This window comes from Pristis pectinata, chromosome 18 (genome assembly GCF_009764475.1).
Source record: "Pristis pectinata isolate sPriPec2 chromosome 18, sPriPec2.1.pri, whole genome shotgun sequence".
NCBI lineage: Eukaryota > Metazoa > Chordata > Chondrichthyes > Rhinopristiformes > Pristidae > Pristis > Pristis pectinata.
The window spans coordinates 19,838,982-19,857,050 of record NC_067422.1 but is presented as its reverse complement, the minus strand read 5'-3'; the positions used below and the strand labels follow the sequence as shown (position 1 = coordinate 19,857,050).

General features: G+C 37.1%; 1 protein-coding gene across 15 annotated transcripts in view; it reads left to right on the top strand.

Moving 5' to 3' along the window:
- The window catches only part of rbfox3a (RNA binding fox-1 homolog 3a), a 994,762-nt gene that overhangs the window by 914,572 nt on the left and 62,121 nt on the right, over positions 1-18,069 (top strand). For 14 of the 15 annotated variants that reach the window (XM_052032864.1, XM_052032863.1, XM_052032858.1 and 11 more), the window contains 2 exons: positions 8,231-8,284; positions 14,529-14,621. In XM_052032864.1, the coding sequence (XP_051888824.1) occupies positions 8,231-8,284; positions 14,529-14,621 (147 nt within the window). The remainder of the gene's footprint in view (positions 1-8,230; positions 8,285-14,528; positions 14,622-18,069) is intronic. The other variant, XM_052032857.1, reaches the window with a different exon arrangement.

The following is an 18,069-nucleotide window of genomic DNA, read 5'->3' as shown; positions in this document are numbered from 1 at the left end:
TAGCTTCCTTTTTGACCAGAAAGGTGTGGGTCAGATAAGAGAGAGGTTGTTCAGAACAAAATTCATTTTTGCCTTCCTTGTCAGCAAGCTGATTTCTCCTCAGTGCCTTTTGAATACAGAAGCCTTTGAAAGCATCAACTAAATCTAATTTCGCTGCACAAGGCTGTAGTCTGTTCCATAATTTAACAACTCTTACTGTGAAGCAGCACCGTGAGGAACATGTGTGTTGCTATGAAATAATGAGACATGAATTTTGCACCAATGATCTTCTGCACTGCTGAGTGTTTGATGTTAGCCAGATTGTTCCAGTGAAATACTGAGCGAAGGCCATTGACTCCTGCATAAAGAAAAATGAAAAGTCACTGATTATAGTCACTCCAGCACACTTCCCAACAATTAGTTCAGTGTCAAACTGACGAAGGCCAAGGAGCAAGTCAATTGGCATCTCACAACCAGATCTGGTCTAGCTCCAGTGAGGTCTCAAGATATGGGGAGAAACAGATGGAGCAGTATTTAGAATCACATACCTAGAAACTCAGCTCTGCTCAGTAGCACTAACCTTGTTATATAATTCATTGATTTCAGTGGAATGAAATTCAGAAACATAATATAACACACTGACACGACTCTATAGTACATTTAATACTACTGACACAGGATTGAATTTCTTGGCAATAGAATTCACAACACTGAATGCCATTCAGCCTGTAGTCCTGTGATGTTCTTTGAAAGACCTGATGTATAGTCCAACACAATATTTCCTCCTTAACTTTGCAAATTAGTCCACTATAACTACATGTCCAATTGCCTTTTCAAAGTGCTTTGGAATCTGATTCCAGCATCCTTTCAGATAATGTCTTGCAGATCAGAATAAAGGACAAATCTGCACTGCATATTGGTCACACCAATGGAAGCTTTTGAAAATGGCTCAGGGAAACAGAATGAAAGGGCTGCCTACAGAGGACTTTGGTTGTATTTAAAATGATGTTGCTGCTGACGGAGATGTCTCTTTAGTCTTACAAAAGCAAACTACCCAACCAACTGCCTCATCAGCCACCTCCTGCTCCATCTGTGGAAGAATCTGCATTTTCCATGTTGGCCTCACTAGCCACCTCAGAACCCATGAAACTGATGTGGATGGAAGTCATCCTCGATCCCAAGGGACTGCCTAAGTAAAATATTTGATAACACTGGCCTTTGTAAACTTGTGAAGCTGTAATTGCATAATTCCCCACACCCCCAGGCATAGAGGATACGACTGTAGCAAGTTTAATGTGAACGTATGAATTTATTATGAAAAAGAAACTGGCATATTTTTAATGTATGATGTATGCATGCACACAGATATATCTTGCGTAACAGCACTGCACAATGAAAAGCAACAAAATACTTTAAATTCTGCTACTGTGTGTTGTTTACCTGCCAGTTCATTTGAAAGTTTTATGACTTTTTTCACTGAAAAGTATCTGATTCACACCTCTTCTATTTTAAGAAAATCATGCTGCTTGGTTGTTACCATGTGAAAATAAGTTCAAAAAAGATACTTCCAGTGAAGGAAGTGTACATTGGTTCAATGTAGTAAAATGATTTTCGTTAGAGTCAGAGCTAATTGTTTGGAAATTGAACATTCTTTCCAGTTTGTGACAGCTTTAAGAATTGGTGATTCTGGACTACATGGGTTAGCTGCATTTATAAACCTTCTTAACACAACTGGCAGTTGTTCAGACTCAGCCTCAGAATATTCCCTTAATGACCCCTAATATCCTTCCCTTTGCACTAGTGTGATACATTTTCTTTCCTATGCTCACTATTTACATTGTAATACATAGAAACAGATCATATTAGGTGCTGAAATTAAGATCATTATGGTAAAAACAGTTGAGCTGTGATCCATGCTGCTAACGTCACAAACTAATTTCACAGCCATCAGGGAGATGAGGGAGACCTTCATTTCCTTCATATGAAATGAAGAAGGTCTAACAGCTTGAATGGAGGAGATTATTTGAAGGATTAGAGTGGATTAGATGTTAGGCAGTATTTAAAGGAGTGATGTATTGCGCGATGGTGGGTAGGTAGTGATCTTTTTGCATTTCACGAGAGAAAATTGGATTTTTTCTGAACCTGGGCAATGATTCCATTTATAAAAGCCTAGTGACAGAATCTATGTGATCTCCAGGGCTGGTTCATGCCTCCTGAAGGAGTAGGAGAATGTTGCTTCTCCTATGTGCTCAGGATTTTCCTCTCCTATTGTTACCTCCAGGGAATTACAGAGGTGGAATTGGAAGCATCTGGTCATGGTGCTCCAGTTATCATAATTGTGGGGCAGGTTTGATGGACAAGTAAGTCCTTTCCTGGTCATTCATTTTGAATTCATGTTACGGAAGGAAAACTGTCCCTGCACCATCTGAGGTGTGCATTGCTGATTTCACTTCTGTATTTTTCTTCTTTCATGTGGCTGAATTGGAAAAATAAGTCCAGATTTGGTTTTATGCTCTTGAGGAAAGGGAATGTATCTCTGCAATGTCATGACCAAATCTGTAGAGTAACAGGTTGTTATTTGTGGTCTATATTTTATGAGAATTGCCACATTCTACGGAACTGCCAAAACACCATCTGTGTGTCATGACCACAATGGTATTGACATTGGTTTATTATTGTCATTTGTACCGAGGTACAGTGAAAAACTTGTCTTGCATATAGTTCGTACAGGTCAATTCATTACACAGTGCAGTTACATTGAGTTAGTACAGAGTGCATTGATGTAGGACAGGTAAAAACAATAACAGTACAGAGTAAAGTGTCACAACTACAGAGAAAGTGCAGTGCAATAAGGTGCAAGGTCACAACAAGGTAGATCGTGAAGTCAGAGTCCATCTCATTGTATAAAGGAACCATTCAATAGTCTTATCACAGTGGGATAGAAGCTGTCCTTAAGTCTGGTGGTACGTGCCCTCAGGCTCCTTTATCTTCTACCTGATGGAAGAGGAGAGAAGAGAGAATGACCCGGGTGGGTGGCATCTTTGATTATGCTGGCTGCTTCACCGAGACAGCGAGAGGTAAAGACAGAGTCCAAGGAGGGGAGGCTGGTGTCCGTCATGTGCTGGGCTGTGTCCACAACTCTCTGCAGTTTCTTGCGGTCCTGGGCAGAGCAGTTGCCGTACCAAGCCGTGATATATCCAGATAGGATGCTTTCTATGGTGCATCTGTAAAAGTTGGTGAGAGTCAAAGGGGACAAACCAAACTTCTTTAGCCTCCTGAGGAAGTAGAGGCGCTGGTGAGCTTTTGTGGCCGTGGCATCTACGTGATTTGACCAGGACAGGCTGTTGGTGATGTTCACTCCCAGGAACTTGAAGCTCTCAACCCTCTCGACCTCAGCATCATTGATGTAGACAGGTGCATGTTCACCACCCCCTTTCCTGAAGTCAATGACCAGCTCTTTTGTTTTGTTGACATTGAGGGCAAGGTTGTTGTCATGACACCATTCCACTAAGCTCTCTGTCTCCTTCCTGTACTCCACCTCATTGCTGTTTGAGTTACGGCCTACAATGGTGGTATCATCTGCAAACTTGTAGATGGAGTTAGAGCAGAATCTGGCCACACAGTCATGAGCGTATAGGGAGTAGAGTAAGAGGGCTGAGGACGCAGCCTTGTGGGACACCAGTGTTGAGAATAACCGGCTATGCCCAGTTCAGATCTGATTTAGATCCTTCCGTACTTTTCGGAAAAGGTCATAACCAGTATGCATTATTGTTGGGATGGATAATTAGTTATCTGTTCCGAATGGTAGTTTTGTCCCACATTTTCATCTCAACTGCTGCACTGTCAGGTTCTTCTACAAGAGCTTGCATAAACGTCCATATATGTTTCCAGGAGATCAGACGGTGAGCTGGAATGTTCTGTACACATCTATTAATGGAGAAGACCGAGTTTCCATTCTTTTGTCCTGTGTGTAACTTTGTCACAGTGACTGCGTGGAGAAGCAATATTGCATTACATCCAGTTGATACTTTACACTTTGCATACAGGTGACAATTTATTCAATAGTTCAGTGCAATAATCCTTTCTGTTAAGGCTACATTTTAAAAACTTATGCCCATAAAGACTCATCTCCAATCAGAGAAAAATAAATCTGTTGCCACTTGGCCTGAAGTGTATCTAAAAGGATTGTGTTGTAATAAAATGACCTAACCAACCTTTACTCAGGAAATATTCCTTTCCAGTTACTATGAAATGCTTGATTGGTTTCATTTCTTAAAAAAATGTAACGGATCTCACTTAAACAATCTGCAAGCTGCATTTTGACAACAGCAATCATTAAGAATAAGGCTCTGAGATTTTCTCTGCGTCTCCCTCTTCACTTAGATGTTCGTATGTGTCAACTAAGCACTTTGAGCCCACTGTTACTCTAGCAGAAAATAGAATTCATGGACTTTTCACAGCAATTAAAATGCGAGTTTTGTAGTAATTAGCCATTTATGATAAAAGCCCTTATTATGTCCTGACAGAAAAGGAGCGAGATTGCAATGAGTATCTCAACTTGTCTCTAAGGGTTCATTAAGATTTAAAACATAATGCAGTAATTGGACAGAAAAATGATGCCCTCAAAAACAATATGAAAAGAGGGAGAGGAAAAATATTAATGTTACAGAAAACAAAGAAATTTTTTTTCAGCAAAAAGAATCCGTCAGATTGGATCAATGAACTTTATGCTTGTAAAGGCCCATTTTCTCTGTATTGTTGGAGATGGCTATGATTTGGACGTTTGATGAGATTTACCTTAGTCAAAGTTTTGTGTAACATTTGTTCGCCAACCTTATTTCCCACGTATAAGTCCTTCTTCCTGTTATCATTATCCCAACATTGTAACTACTTGTATAAACCCCTATAAGGGGGACTAGCAAATTAATCAGTTTCTTCCAACATTTACATGTGAACCAACCTTCTTAAATGCACTTTCCAAAAAAAATTGCTACCTACCTTGTTACTTCAACAACTAAAATCTAAATGGCCGAAAAATGTGCAGGATGCAATAATGGCAATGATGTGATATTTGGCTTGCTACCTGATACAGCCTATGTATCCGCCCATTGTTGAGTCTAGAATTTTGCAGCAGAGCTAAGGCTTTGAGATGGGACCTTCCCTGTGCACGTGGGATGAGTTCCCAGCGCTGACTGTCCCCTCAACAGACATGGGAGAATACAATTTCCCATGATCTGCCTTGCCAGTAGATTCCAGGAGAAGGAATTTGGCACCAGCTGTGGGAGAGAGAAAGCAATTCTAACACTGTGTGGCCAGGTGAATTACATTTCTGTTAATATTTCAACAGCAAGGTAAACAAAGCCAAAATCTGACCTATAGAACTCCCCCCAACAGCACCTGTGAGTACCTTTGCCAGAAAGGTTCCAGCAACTCAAGAAATCAGTTCACCGCCACCTTCTTAAGAGATGTTAGGGATGGGAAGTGGGTTCTTGCTTTGCTAGAGATGCCCACATTCTATAAATTCCAAAATTCAGGGAGCACTGATGAGTTATCTATGGTGAAGGCCTGAGCCATTCCCTCTCATGAAGCAATCACTTTGAGACAAGTTATTTTGCAACCATTGGGCCTCTGGTTTGTATATTTAGGTTTTAAGCATCTAAAAAAAACTGGCCCCTAGAATTTGGGATTGGTACTAACACCTGCACATCTTGAATACAGATCATCCATTATTAAATTGTGTCCATTTTACATCAATAAATGGGTGCAACTCAGAAAGATCTTCAATGTGGCAAATTTAATTTTAACTAACTAATTTCACAACACATTTCCAGGAATCTTTATTTCCTATTGTGAAGTCACTTCACATCCTATTGTATAAAATGATAAAAAGAACAAATAAAATTGAGTACAAAAGTAGGACTGGAAGCTATTACCATTTCATGAGCTAACATTTTTCTGCCAAAATTGTATTCACTTATCAGAAGTAGTTGTTGAATCTTGTAAGCATTAAATAAGGATTCTAACAACAGCATAAATTCCAACCAAAAACAAGACAGTTCCACTCATTCACTCACAATGTCAAAAATTACAAATATGATCTGTGGCTTTATTCACTTCTCTGATTTGTCTTATAATCAGAATTAATCATTTGCAGGAACTCATTTGTAAAGGTATCAATGATGTGTTGGGAAAACAGTACTGAAAATGTGTTCAAGAGTTCTAAAAAAACATGTTGCTATGTTTTCTGTAGAAGTGTGTTTGTTGCACTTTTAACTAAAAGATGTATTCATAATGAAATATTAAATGCTCTTACCTTGGCTTAAACCTAATGCAGTATATTAGGAAATTAATTTAAACAATACAGAAGCAATTTTAGAGACTATAAAATGTGGATAAAATATTAGCACTGAAAATTAATTTACAGATAACAATATTCAGTAATTAGGTATAAAAACTAAGGATATAAAAAAAGATTATGTGTTTTAATCACTATTCCGGGAAATGCTCACTTATGAGTACAGTGCATTAATGTTTGTTTAATGAGAATACCTGGATAAAATTACTTTAGGAGAAATATCCTTGGTAGCATATTATTATTATTAGATATTTCATTTCTGAAATACAGTGGTATTTCAGAATGAACAAAATAAGGTAATTTTTAACCTCAGAAAAGAACATGCACAGGAGTAGATAGGCTGCGTAGGGAATTGCCCAGAGGCCACAAAAGCTAGCTCAAGGGAGATCCACTGATTGGAGAGACTAGATTTAGAGTTAAAACGGGATCACGATAGCTGGGTCTATACATTGCTTTTAAGAAAGGCCTAGGAAGCAGAGGAACCTTGGAAACACAAAGCCTTGAGTGCAGGGGCTAGGTCACACTTTGTTGAAACTGGGATAGGTTTCCCATGGACAGAACAGCTTACTCAAATGTGAAATCCTAACACCAGCAACAATCTCTTTTTAATAACATCTGCAAGCTGCATTATTAATTTGTATGTGCAGTGAGAACCAAAACCCAATATCACCTGATGGAGCTGGCTGTTTGCCGTGAAGGTTATTTCCCTGTATTTTCCATATCTGTATCACATTGTCTAATGCTTCAGTTATGTTTTATACCTGTTGTTCTTTATTAGTGCAATCACCTGTTCTGAACAGTCACCTTACAGAATGTAACACCAGGTTTTTTCATGAATAAAAGTAACCTGCAAAATAGTCAGTTCATGTATTAAATATCAGATAGAAAAGGAAACCTTCATTGGTTTAAGCCCTGCAGATATATTTGAAATCATCTGTGCTTTTACAAAATCACTTAAACGTCAACAGTTTGCCTTGTTATTCATTATTCCACTCGTACTCTTCAAAGTGGTCATATGGCTAAAGCCATGCCCATCTGATAATGGATGGACATGATGTGGATTGAGTAATCATGTCTTATCTGCAAGCACAAGCTTATGTAATTATTTCCTATTAGCTCCTGAGAGTGCATCCTCATCTCACTTGTTGCTGTCATGTGTGTGCTCTATGTTAATTTTCTTCCTTGAAAAGTTGCCACATCCTTGATGGAGAGTCACCTCCTAATGGTTTGAGGCCAAATATCAGTGATTTATGATTATAGTTATGGCTAGATCATATGATATTTTCACTTGTCTGGACAAATTTTGGGATACTTTTGTTTAACCTTGTTTATCTCATGGATTTAAATCCTTCTATTTTGATGCATATAACAGACTCATGCAAACACTTTCTCTTCTAATTTAGAGTAAGCTCATAAATATAACCCAAATGTAAACAATAGAATCATATGGAATACATTTTATGTTCTTACCAATTATTGGGTTTTTAATGGTTTCACCTGGAATTTTTAGAAGTAACTTAGTCAAGTCATTTTGCTGCAAGTAAACTAACAAATAAATAATTACCTGACAAATTATAAGAGAAAATTACAACAGTTTGCTTCTGTGTTGCAGAGATAATTCTATTATCAATAGAATTTAGTAATGATCCTATTATTAAACAGAATAGAACAGAACTGAATAATAAGATGTGGTTTAATGGGGTGAAGTATCTCCCCTCACATGATGTGGTTTAATGGGGTGAAGTATCTCCCCTCCAAATTTTCTGCTCACCTTCAGCACAAAAGATCGGTTTGCAAGGAAACTTTTCAGCTCTCTATAAGAATTGTTTCTGAAATTTGTACTATGTGAATTGTAGTATAATATTTCTAATAACTGTCTCTCTTGTCTTTTAACAGCAATTTGGTAAAATTTTAGACGTTGAAATAATTTTTAATGAGCGGGGATCTAAGGTAAGCAATGCATTTAATTTAATTCATGTTATCATTTCTGTAACTTTGAGACTGTGCATGTATTGTTCTGAGTGCATTGAACAAAGCTATTAGGCACTTTGTAACAGATTATTGTAAAAACACATTCTTAATATTGGACAGAATTTCCTATTGGAATGACTACATGTACATCCGTAAAAAGCATCAGTAGTTTGGCTATATCACTAATTTCCCCTGGATTATGTGCTCAAACTGTGAAATAGATCACCAAATGCTTTCAATTGGTAATACACAAAAATAAACACAAATCTCCATTTGGATATGGATTCTGTGCTCCATTTTAACTCCATCATATTTTAGTAATGACCACTGAAAACATAATTGTGGAAACTGTCTTGGATGATCTTCCAAGTTACATAATGTAAAGAAGCATAATCAATGTATAGAGTTAAAATTGTCAAGGCATTCTAGGTTAGTAGAACCTGCTTTGTACTATTAAGCCCTGAAGCACCAACATGACAGCCCCTTCAAAGGTGTCGTGAGTAATTATTAATACAGCAAAACAAATATTGCATTAAATTTCCTTCAAGATATTCGTCCTTAAAAGGGGGGAGAATGATGTCGGTAATCTGGACTCAGTGGACCCTAAATAATCTGCAAGAGTGACATTATTACAGACCTGAAAATAGCCTAGATTACTTTGGCAATTAAAATAAATGCAGCAGTTCTATGGATTAATGAATTATCTGATTACTTTTAATTGTTCATATATATTCACATATCATAAAATTACACAAATAATGCTGAAGTTTATACATGTCAAAAATTGCTCTACCTTGGACATTAAATGAGTGTGATAGCATTCTATCAAGAATTACGTTGATGTTAATCTCAGAATGTGCAACATCACAAACCTTGAATGCTCTTCAAGGTGGCCTGTTATCCTGAAAGGGTTGTGGGGCAAAACAGCAGGTTTAAAATGTGTGAAATGGCAGGGTTAGAGGATTAATACGTGAAGCAGAAGGGTAAGAGGATTAACGCAAAAACAACAGGTTTTAATAGATTAGTGGATGAAACAGCAGGTTTAGAAGGTTAATGTGCAAAAGAGTAGGGTTAGAAGATTAAAAGGACAAGCCAGTGCTGCTTATAAGAGCTGGGCATGGTTTGGCACCATTACCAAATGAAATTCACTCTTGCACAGTAGTAGGGCACAGAGCAATGGAGCAGGCTGGACTGGAAGGTGATATTATGATTGATCACTGACCCTGCGGTCACCATGGTGGGGTGACAAGGTGGACGAGTGGGTGGAATCATGAGGAAAGGCTTGTTCAAAGGTTAAACATTTCAATTGTTGTTTCATTTACCTTGCATTCCAGGAAACTAGTATCCATTAGTGTTTACCATGCCGTTTCCATAGTCCTGATCCTAAAGATATTATCGTAGACCCAGGTTGCCAAAGGGATGAGGGAGTTGGACTTTGTAGTGGCAGTACAAAATGATTGTTAGTGTTATCTCTATTTTATTAAATTCTCTACCCTAATATTCCTTTACAATTACTTCAATTTTGGTATAATTTCACTATCCTCTTATCCATTTTTACTATTACTTCTGCTATCACTTCATTATGCCAACTATTACATATACTTCTGCTACTTTGCTATATCTCAAGTATTGTCATTGTTAGTACTGCTTCCTTCCTCCAACAACTTTGTGATGAGATCTTCTCACCAATAGTACACAACTCTGGTCAGGTATTACTCGATCTATTTGTTAATTTCCTCACTGTGCTCCAACAGTGGTTTTCAGAAATTCGTGCTACAATGTGACAAGCAGTTTTCAGTTTCAAGCATGAGGAAAAGGTATTGAGATTTAATAGATAATGGGCCAACAACTAATCCCTTTGCTGGTGATAGAACCATCAGAATGAAGAAGAGGTTCATTGTGTGTAAATCTTTGTATCATGAGGATGATTGTTTGTTAACTAATTACACATGCTTGATTCTAACCAGTGTCCATAATATGCAACAACAGTAATCAAAATGCCTCAGTCTTTCTGGTACTAACATAGTAAGACTTAGCCACAATTAAACATTCTGGAACCATAGGAGCATGTGTAACAGTTTTAGTATACCTTCTGCCAATCATGGGACAGTATAATAAAGTAATGGAATCATAAAAAATTATGACACCAGAAGGAAGCCATTCAGCCCATCATTTCATGATGGTCAAAAATACATTAATGAGATATTCTACATTCCATCTCTTGTAGATTATTGCAGATCAAGTGCTCACCACAATACTTTATAAATGCATTGAGGATTGCAGGTTCAACCACCTATTCATGCAGTGTGTTTCAAATACCTTTCATTCTTTGGGTGAAAGAATCTCTCCTCTACTCCCCTCTAATCCTTTCATTAACATCTTTGCCACTAGCCATAGAACTTTCTACTAAGGAAAATATGCCCTGCTTTTTCACCCTTTCTAGGCCTCTCATAATTTTCTACACCTTCGTTAAATCTCTCCTTTTATAGTTTAGTCCAGTGAGTAACAGATTCCCACTTATTCCAAGGGGCCCATTTGTTTTTATTCAACCAACATTTATTTTAAATTGTGAACTGATTTGAAAGCTATAGTAGCATGTCCCTAAAGCACAGAGCATGTCCCTAGATGAATATAAGATTCATTTTAATATGCTCTAGATTTTTGACAATACATGAAAAGAATTGCTGGTACAGTAAAATGACTTCTTAAACCCAAATTACAAAACAACTAGTTCAGAATTTATAAATAACGTACTTAGCCTGTACAATGTGTGATTTAGAACATATTTGAATCTATTGGTTCCTGCATGTTTATTTTCATTCTGGTCCACTTCAGTTCTAATAATACGATTGATATTCTGAACATTCAACATAGAAGTTGTAGCATCCTTCAAACAGAGTAAGGATTACTGAGAACAGAGACTCAGTGCGCATATGCAATTAATCAACTTGACCCACAGTGTTTTATGATTGCTGACATCTGACAAAGTCCTGTGCACTTGATGTTTCCTGTGCACAGGAAATTGATGTTCTCCACAGACCACCTAGTCTCCACACTGAACACAATGGTATCATTTTCTGGAGTTGACAGCATCCTTTCTTTGTCCTGCACAATTAGAATCAGATTGAGAAAACTCCCAAATCAACAATTCCCCTGAAATAGTTGATTGCTGTTGTTAGATAAGCATGTTTGATTTGGTACAAAGTAATTGGTATTTTCTCACCCAATCATGTCGTATGTCTCACAGAAGAAACATTCACTGTGTAACTGGTAATCTAATTTTATTTGTGCCGATGTATACCACTAGACCATGCATCAGAAGATGATAATCTGAAATAGAAGTTTAAAGTTGAGTAAGTAGGTGAAATCTATATGAACTGTATTTTCCAAGTAAAAAGGACCTCTTGAAAACACCACCACATTGCTTGAAGGACTAAACTTGTTTGAACAATTTAATTTGCAGAAGGATACAAACCATCTTAAGCACAGGAAATGCACATTCATAGTCTATGATGTAATTATAATAACTAGGATATATTTTAAAAAGTCTAAACTAAACTATTTTTCAAATAACACTGTTTCTTGTCTATTTGTGCAAATCTGGTGCAATTTTACATGTATTTTGTGATGATAAAAGAGCTGGAGTTACCACAAAATTCAAAAATGTACAGCAGCTCTTGGCTACAAAAAATATTAGTTTGACTACTGCATTTGAAGGGGTGAGCTAATTGCATTTAGATGTATGGAAATTCTAAGAACACCATTCTAATTTTTACAAATTAACATTGTAATGATAAATGTTACTTTTCACTATGGAATGCAGTTGTGATCTTAAAACCTCATGACATATCAAAGTTATGCAAAGTGAACAGTGCAACTTTATAAACAGCAGAAACAATGATAAAGGTCAGGAAAGTTATAATTATGTGCTCAAGACTACAAAGTATTTGATTAGATTAGGACATTTATTTAGTGGACAAACTGAATAGTTCATTCTATTTTCAGAGAAAGCAAGGCAGACTCTATGCAGAAGAGCAGTCACTTGTCTCACATGCATAATGCTGAACAGTTCTCTGTCAGATTTTCTGAGAAGTTATCTCAATCCAATATTGCATACGTATGTTCCATTTACAAGTAGCAGCACAATTATCCAATTGCCTTTAAAAGCCTGATACCAAAAACATTTTGGTATTATCTGCCCACAGTTCGACAGAGGAACTAATTGATCCCAGTCCATCATTTTTAGCAACTTGTCAACTGAAGTTCCCTTAGTTGATTATAAAACAGCAAACAGTGACAACACTGAAGAAAGGATCTAAATTAAGCACCTGATAACTACCATCTTTTACTTCTTCCACCTTTTACAGAAACTCACAAAAGCCAATGTAGTTGTTGCCTTTTCTCAACCATGACTACCTGTTAGGTGCAAACTTCAATTAACTAATTTTGATTATCCCATTGCCAGAACCCAGGGGCAAGAGCAACCCTTGCCATTTTTAATGCTTTTTATGAAGCAAGACATTCAGTTTTGCTGAGAAGATGATATTTGATATCTTGAATTGGACTTGTTACTGTCTCAAAGTTCAATTTACAACAGCATCACAAGATCCTGCATGAAACAGATCAGATTTAATACTGCATCATTCCCCATTAATGACGATACCTATTATCAAAAGTGACATTATCCTTTCCTTGATAATATTGGCATCTACAGGGTGATTAATTCTATACATGTAAGGCAGGTAAAAAAAACAAATTAATTAAGGCAGGTGGAAGTAACAAATAAAGTGGCTGATCAAATGGCATGGTACCTTCAGTATTTAGGGACAAATCACCAACACTGTTAAAAATAAATGTGTCTCAACTCTGCAAAGCTTTCAAACTCTCTTCACCTACAACATCCATTGACGACCCTTCAGCTCATTGAACCACCTTGAAAAAGATTGGCGGGGAGGGGGGAAGGTGTTGATAAAGTTGGCAGTAAAGTGAGATCTCTGAAGAACCATTGGCTTTCCTCTCCACTGTTGGAAATTTTTGGATTCCACAAAGCCAATATCCTCTCAAGTGATCCAACACTAGGCTTGTTTAGTTGGCTGAACGATTATCTACTTACGTTCATGCAGGGCAGCAGACTGAAGATATGCTCCTCAAACCTAAGCCCTTTACTGCTGTGGAGAGCTATCATCTGCAGTCAATTCCCTGCAAGGTTATGATCTGAGCAGCATCATGAGTTTAACCCAACTCCTTTTTTGTTCAGGAACCACAAGAGCTGCACCTCACACTTTGTGCTGATTCTGTGGTGAGGCTTCACCCAGCACTTGTGGATGAATCTGACACACAGGCACACCTCTTGGGTCTCTCCTTTACTTATACTTTCAAACAGAGTTAGACAGCTGAGCTAGAATTGCCAAGTGTGCAATAAGCAATGCAAAGCTATGAGTTTATCTGATACAAATAAGGACAAAATAAAATCTGTGAGATGTTTCTGCCCAGGTTCTTCCATGGGTGTGCCATACATGATATAGCATCCAATTACAAAACAGGAAATAAGATCCCGTAGAACCATGATTCCTCAAGCCCTTCAGCTATCTAATGGCCATTTAGCTGATCCAATTATATTTGCTTTTGATAAATTAAATTTAAATTATCTTTTTTTCACTTCATTTCATATAGTTTCAACAGAAGGAAAATTCCAGGAGTTGGGAACTGTTGCTACCTTCTGATCACTTTTGAAATTGTTTGACACTCTCTTGCAAAATACCCCAAAACATGATGCAATTGTATTTCAGTTCATAACTAACAAGACTAAATGCTATGCTCTTACATATCAGAATTTATTTCACTGGTTACATTCCAAAGGAAGGACTGCAATGTAAAGAAACCTCTTTGAGCAGATGTTGGGCTGAAAAGCATTCCTCTCCAGGTTGGCTCCTTACATATTCTGATGGTCCTAGTGGAATTATCCAGTACAAGATCTCAGCCTGCACAATTACCGCAAATGTGTGAATGATCTAGTTATATGTTTTCAATTGGTCCACCCATCTCTTTCACTCTGAGATTTCCTGCCTTTTCACACTCTGAGGTCTGGTTGTTCTGTGCTCCTGTAGACTGAATTTGTTACCTTGCCGTTCCAGCTAGTGTACTTGGCGTATCAAGAGACGGTCTTATTTCCTGTATAATCATATGCATGTCTCTCTTTTCCTTTTCTCTTACCTGCATGCAGGGATTTGGTTTCGTAACTTTCGAAACCAGTGCTGACGCGGACAGGGCACGGGAGAAATTAAATGGAACAATCGTAGAAGGCCGTAAAATAGAGGTGCAGGTCCAATTCTTTCTCTTTTCCCTACTTTGATTGTCTACTTCATCATTTCCATTGGTTGGTTAGTGTGTGTTTTCCATTTCTTCCTCTCTCATCTTCCATATCTTAATATGTTGAGTGAAACAGGTGTCTTTACATAGCAAAGGAGTCACAGTGCTTGCTGTGGTCTTCCTTATTCTTTCTTTGCTGAGGGTGCTGTAGTATTCAAGGTGAACAATGTAAAGAAAACTATAAGATTCTGCTGACAATGAATACTGTGAATTAAAGTCACTTAGAAGTCAAGTAACTCTGTTTTGATTTAATAGAATACCATTCCCCATGGTAAATCTGAATGTCGAATTCAAGAAAATCTGAACTTCATAAGGACACGATATTATTCAATTTTTGTAAACTACTGATGCTAATAGAAATCAAGCCCATGGATTTAAAAATATGTGTTATCAAAACAGGACACAGCCACTTTTCTACTTTTTTCATTTATGTTGATGTCATTTCAGACCGTCTTAGAACTGTGTTCAAACACTTCCTGTGCTGGGGACAGTTAAAATGCCCACTGCCTTGTTTCCAAAAAAAGAAGTGATTTCAGCTAATTCAGCCACTTGCTTTGCTGAGATGAAGGAGCAAGTGATTATTTGTTTAAAGATATGTAGAAAGCTTTACTACAAAGAATATACTTCAGCTATTGTTCTATCTTTACTGTGATGTTTTGTTGTTGCTCATTTCCATTAGTTTTTGTGTCCACCTTACAGCTCACTAATAAACTCAGATATTAAATGAATCCCATGGGAATTAACCTACAATTCTGCAGAATAATAAGAATAGTCAATTTCTCCAACTTGAAATTTGCCAGGCTTAGGTGCAAGCATGAAGAATATAAATGCCCTGGGGCTTTAGGCTGTTTCCTTTGCAGCATCCCAGTGCTGGAGACTTCTGAAATACAACAGAACAGTATCCTTGGCATTAATGATAGATTAATACAATTGCAGAACTAAGATGTGTGCAATGTGCTACATTCATCAACAATGTATGGGTATTGATACTACAGAAAGTATACTTAATTATAAGACCCCCATTAAGATTAAAATCAACATGCCTCTAACATTATTTGCTAATTTATAACATTTTTTATTGATATCAGTACTGGTTCAAATGGGTATTGACCAATGTGTGCAATTGCTCAGAGTAAACAGCAAATTAAGGCACAAAAGTTACTTTAAATATTTATTATAGAACTGCATGCTACTGTATATCATTTAAGTAATCGGAGCTGGAGTCAGAACATTGCTCAGGACTATCGACAAGCATAAATATAAAATTATTCATTTGTCAATGGTGTAAGCATGAGAAAATAAGTACAACACCTTATGCATCCACCGTAGTGTCATCGTAAATCAACGTTTAGGTTTTGAGGTTTGAGTAGATTGTTACCAGGGTAAAGGTAACCTGAATAATCTATGCTCATTTTGTCATTGTAAGACTAAAGAATTTGAAAAGATTTCATATAACTTCACTATGTTCCAAATACATTTTCAAATAAGTGGAAGTTCAGCATGATTAGTGCAGAATGTGCAATGGTTAAGGTTGCAATGGCTGAACATGCCCATTTTAGCAGATTTCATTGACTTTGCAAAGAGTGAAATTTGTCTTGTGAATTTCAAAAGTGCATGACAGGCTTTTCAAAGCTTGAGCAGTCTATAGTGGGGAATGATTCTGATTCAGTGCTCAGTGCCTGAAATACTGTGCCTGGGCTCTTCAGTCCATCATCACTAATCCATGCCATTTCTGTGGCACTTTCTGATATCTACTTCCATCTCTCTTCATTTATGAAGTTCATGCCATCCGCAATATATCATTTTCGTACTATTTTATTCATGGTAAGCATTTTATAAGTAAAGCCTAGTTTAATATAGTGGGAAGCAGGTGCTTTACAGTTAACTTATTTCTTGATTGCTTTAAGATCTGCACTGCTGCCTGTTACTGGAAAGCTTTATTTTTCAAAGAATTTGAACATCATTTGTTTCTTCTTAACTTTTCCATTTGTCACTAAAATAAAGCATTTCAGTCTGACATTTTTTCTCACATTAAAGCATAAAATGTTAATTGTAACATATATTCATTGTGGAACATTTTGCCACCATAATGATTGAATACCTAAATCCTATTTTCTTAACAATTTATTGTTTTGTGGAGGAGAATAAAATGTTCCACTTTAATCAAATTCTTAACTAGATGTATACTTTTGATATAGCCTTTTACCTTTTATTGAATGAAAAACATTGTACAGTTGTCACAAATTGTATCATGAATGAAAAACGCAATTATTCTATGTAAACTCTGGCATTCAAATCACCCATAAATCATATAGCTAATACCCACTGCTTCCACCACCAATCAGGCTCCATGCATGCAGTGAGAGGCAAACTCTTCTCCCATTGGTTATCAGTGCCAAACCACCACTGGAACCATAGCTGAGAAAAGACGGTGTAGCTTTGGGCACTTACTTCAGAATGGATGGGTGCCCAGTAGGGAAAGGATTTCTACCTATTTAAAGGAACAGACACAGATGATCAATCGGTAGGCCGTATTTTTATTGAATAGGCTATTTTTACAACTGCAGGATGGACCACACTAGCTGGGGCCCTCTTTTGGAAAAGAATAATTTTATTGGCAACAGAACAAGGGCTTTTAAAATTGGGAAAAGGTTTGATAGGCTAGGCATGAAAAAGATGGTTCCACTTGGGGGAAGTTCAAAATTTGTTATCATGAAAATGTAATAGTCACTAATAAACCCAAAAAGAATTCAGTGGAAACTGTTTAACCTGGAGCTTTGTTGATATATGGAATTTACTACCACATTGAGTACTTTTAGGAAGAACTTGGATACATTTAGGTGAAGCTAGGTAAGTATTACAAGGGAGAAAGGAAGAAAATGAAATGTTGACAGCGTTAGACAGAGGCTTGTGTAGATCAAAAACATGGGTTCAAATGGGCTGAATAGCTTGTTCTGGTTCTGTAAATTCAATGTATCTCTATGCTCATACTAAAGGAAGACTCCTGAGGCTACTTACAACAACAAAATAAGAACAGTATATGTCCTGGTAAACCAGCAACTCCCACTTAATCCACTAGGAGAACAGTACAAACAGTCTGGTCAGTTTGCAGATGAGTTAAGCGTGTTGAATGCCAAGAAGCTTTTGCAGAACAGACAACCCAAATGATAGAAAATTAAGGAGCACAGCACCTCTGCTCTTGAGATTTCATCTGGTTTGGTATTCTGCATAGAACTTACGGCAGTGGTTCGTTAAATACGTGTGGAAATGACATGCAAAAATACAAGAATATGCTAATATTAATCTGCTTGTTTTGATCATTGTAGAATTTTGAACATCATTTAGATTACTACTTGGTCCTTGGCTTTAAAGTCTTTGTAATTGATCAATGGATC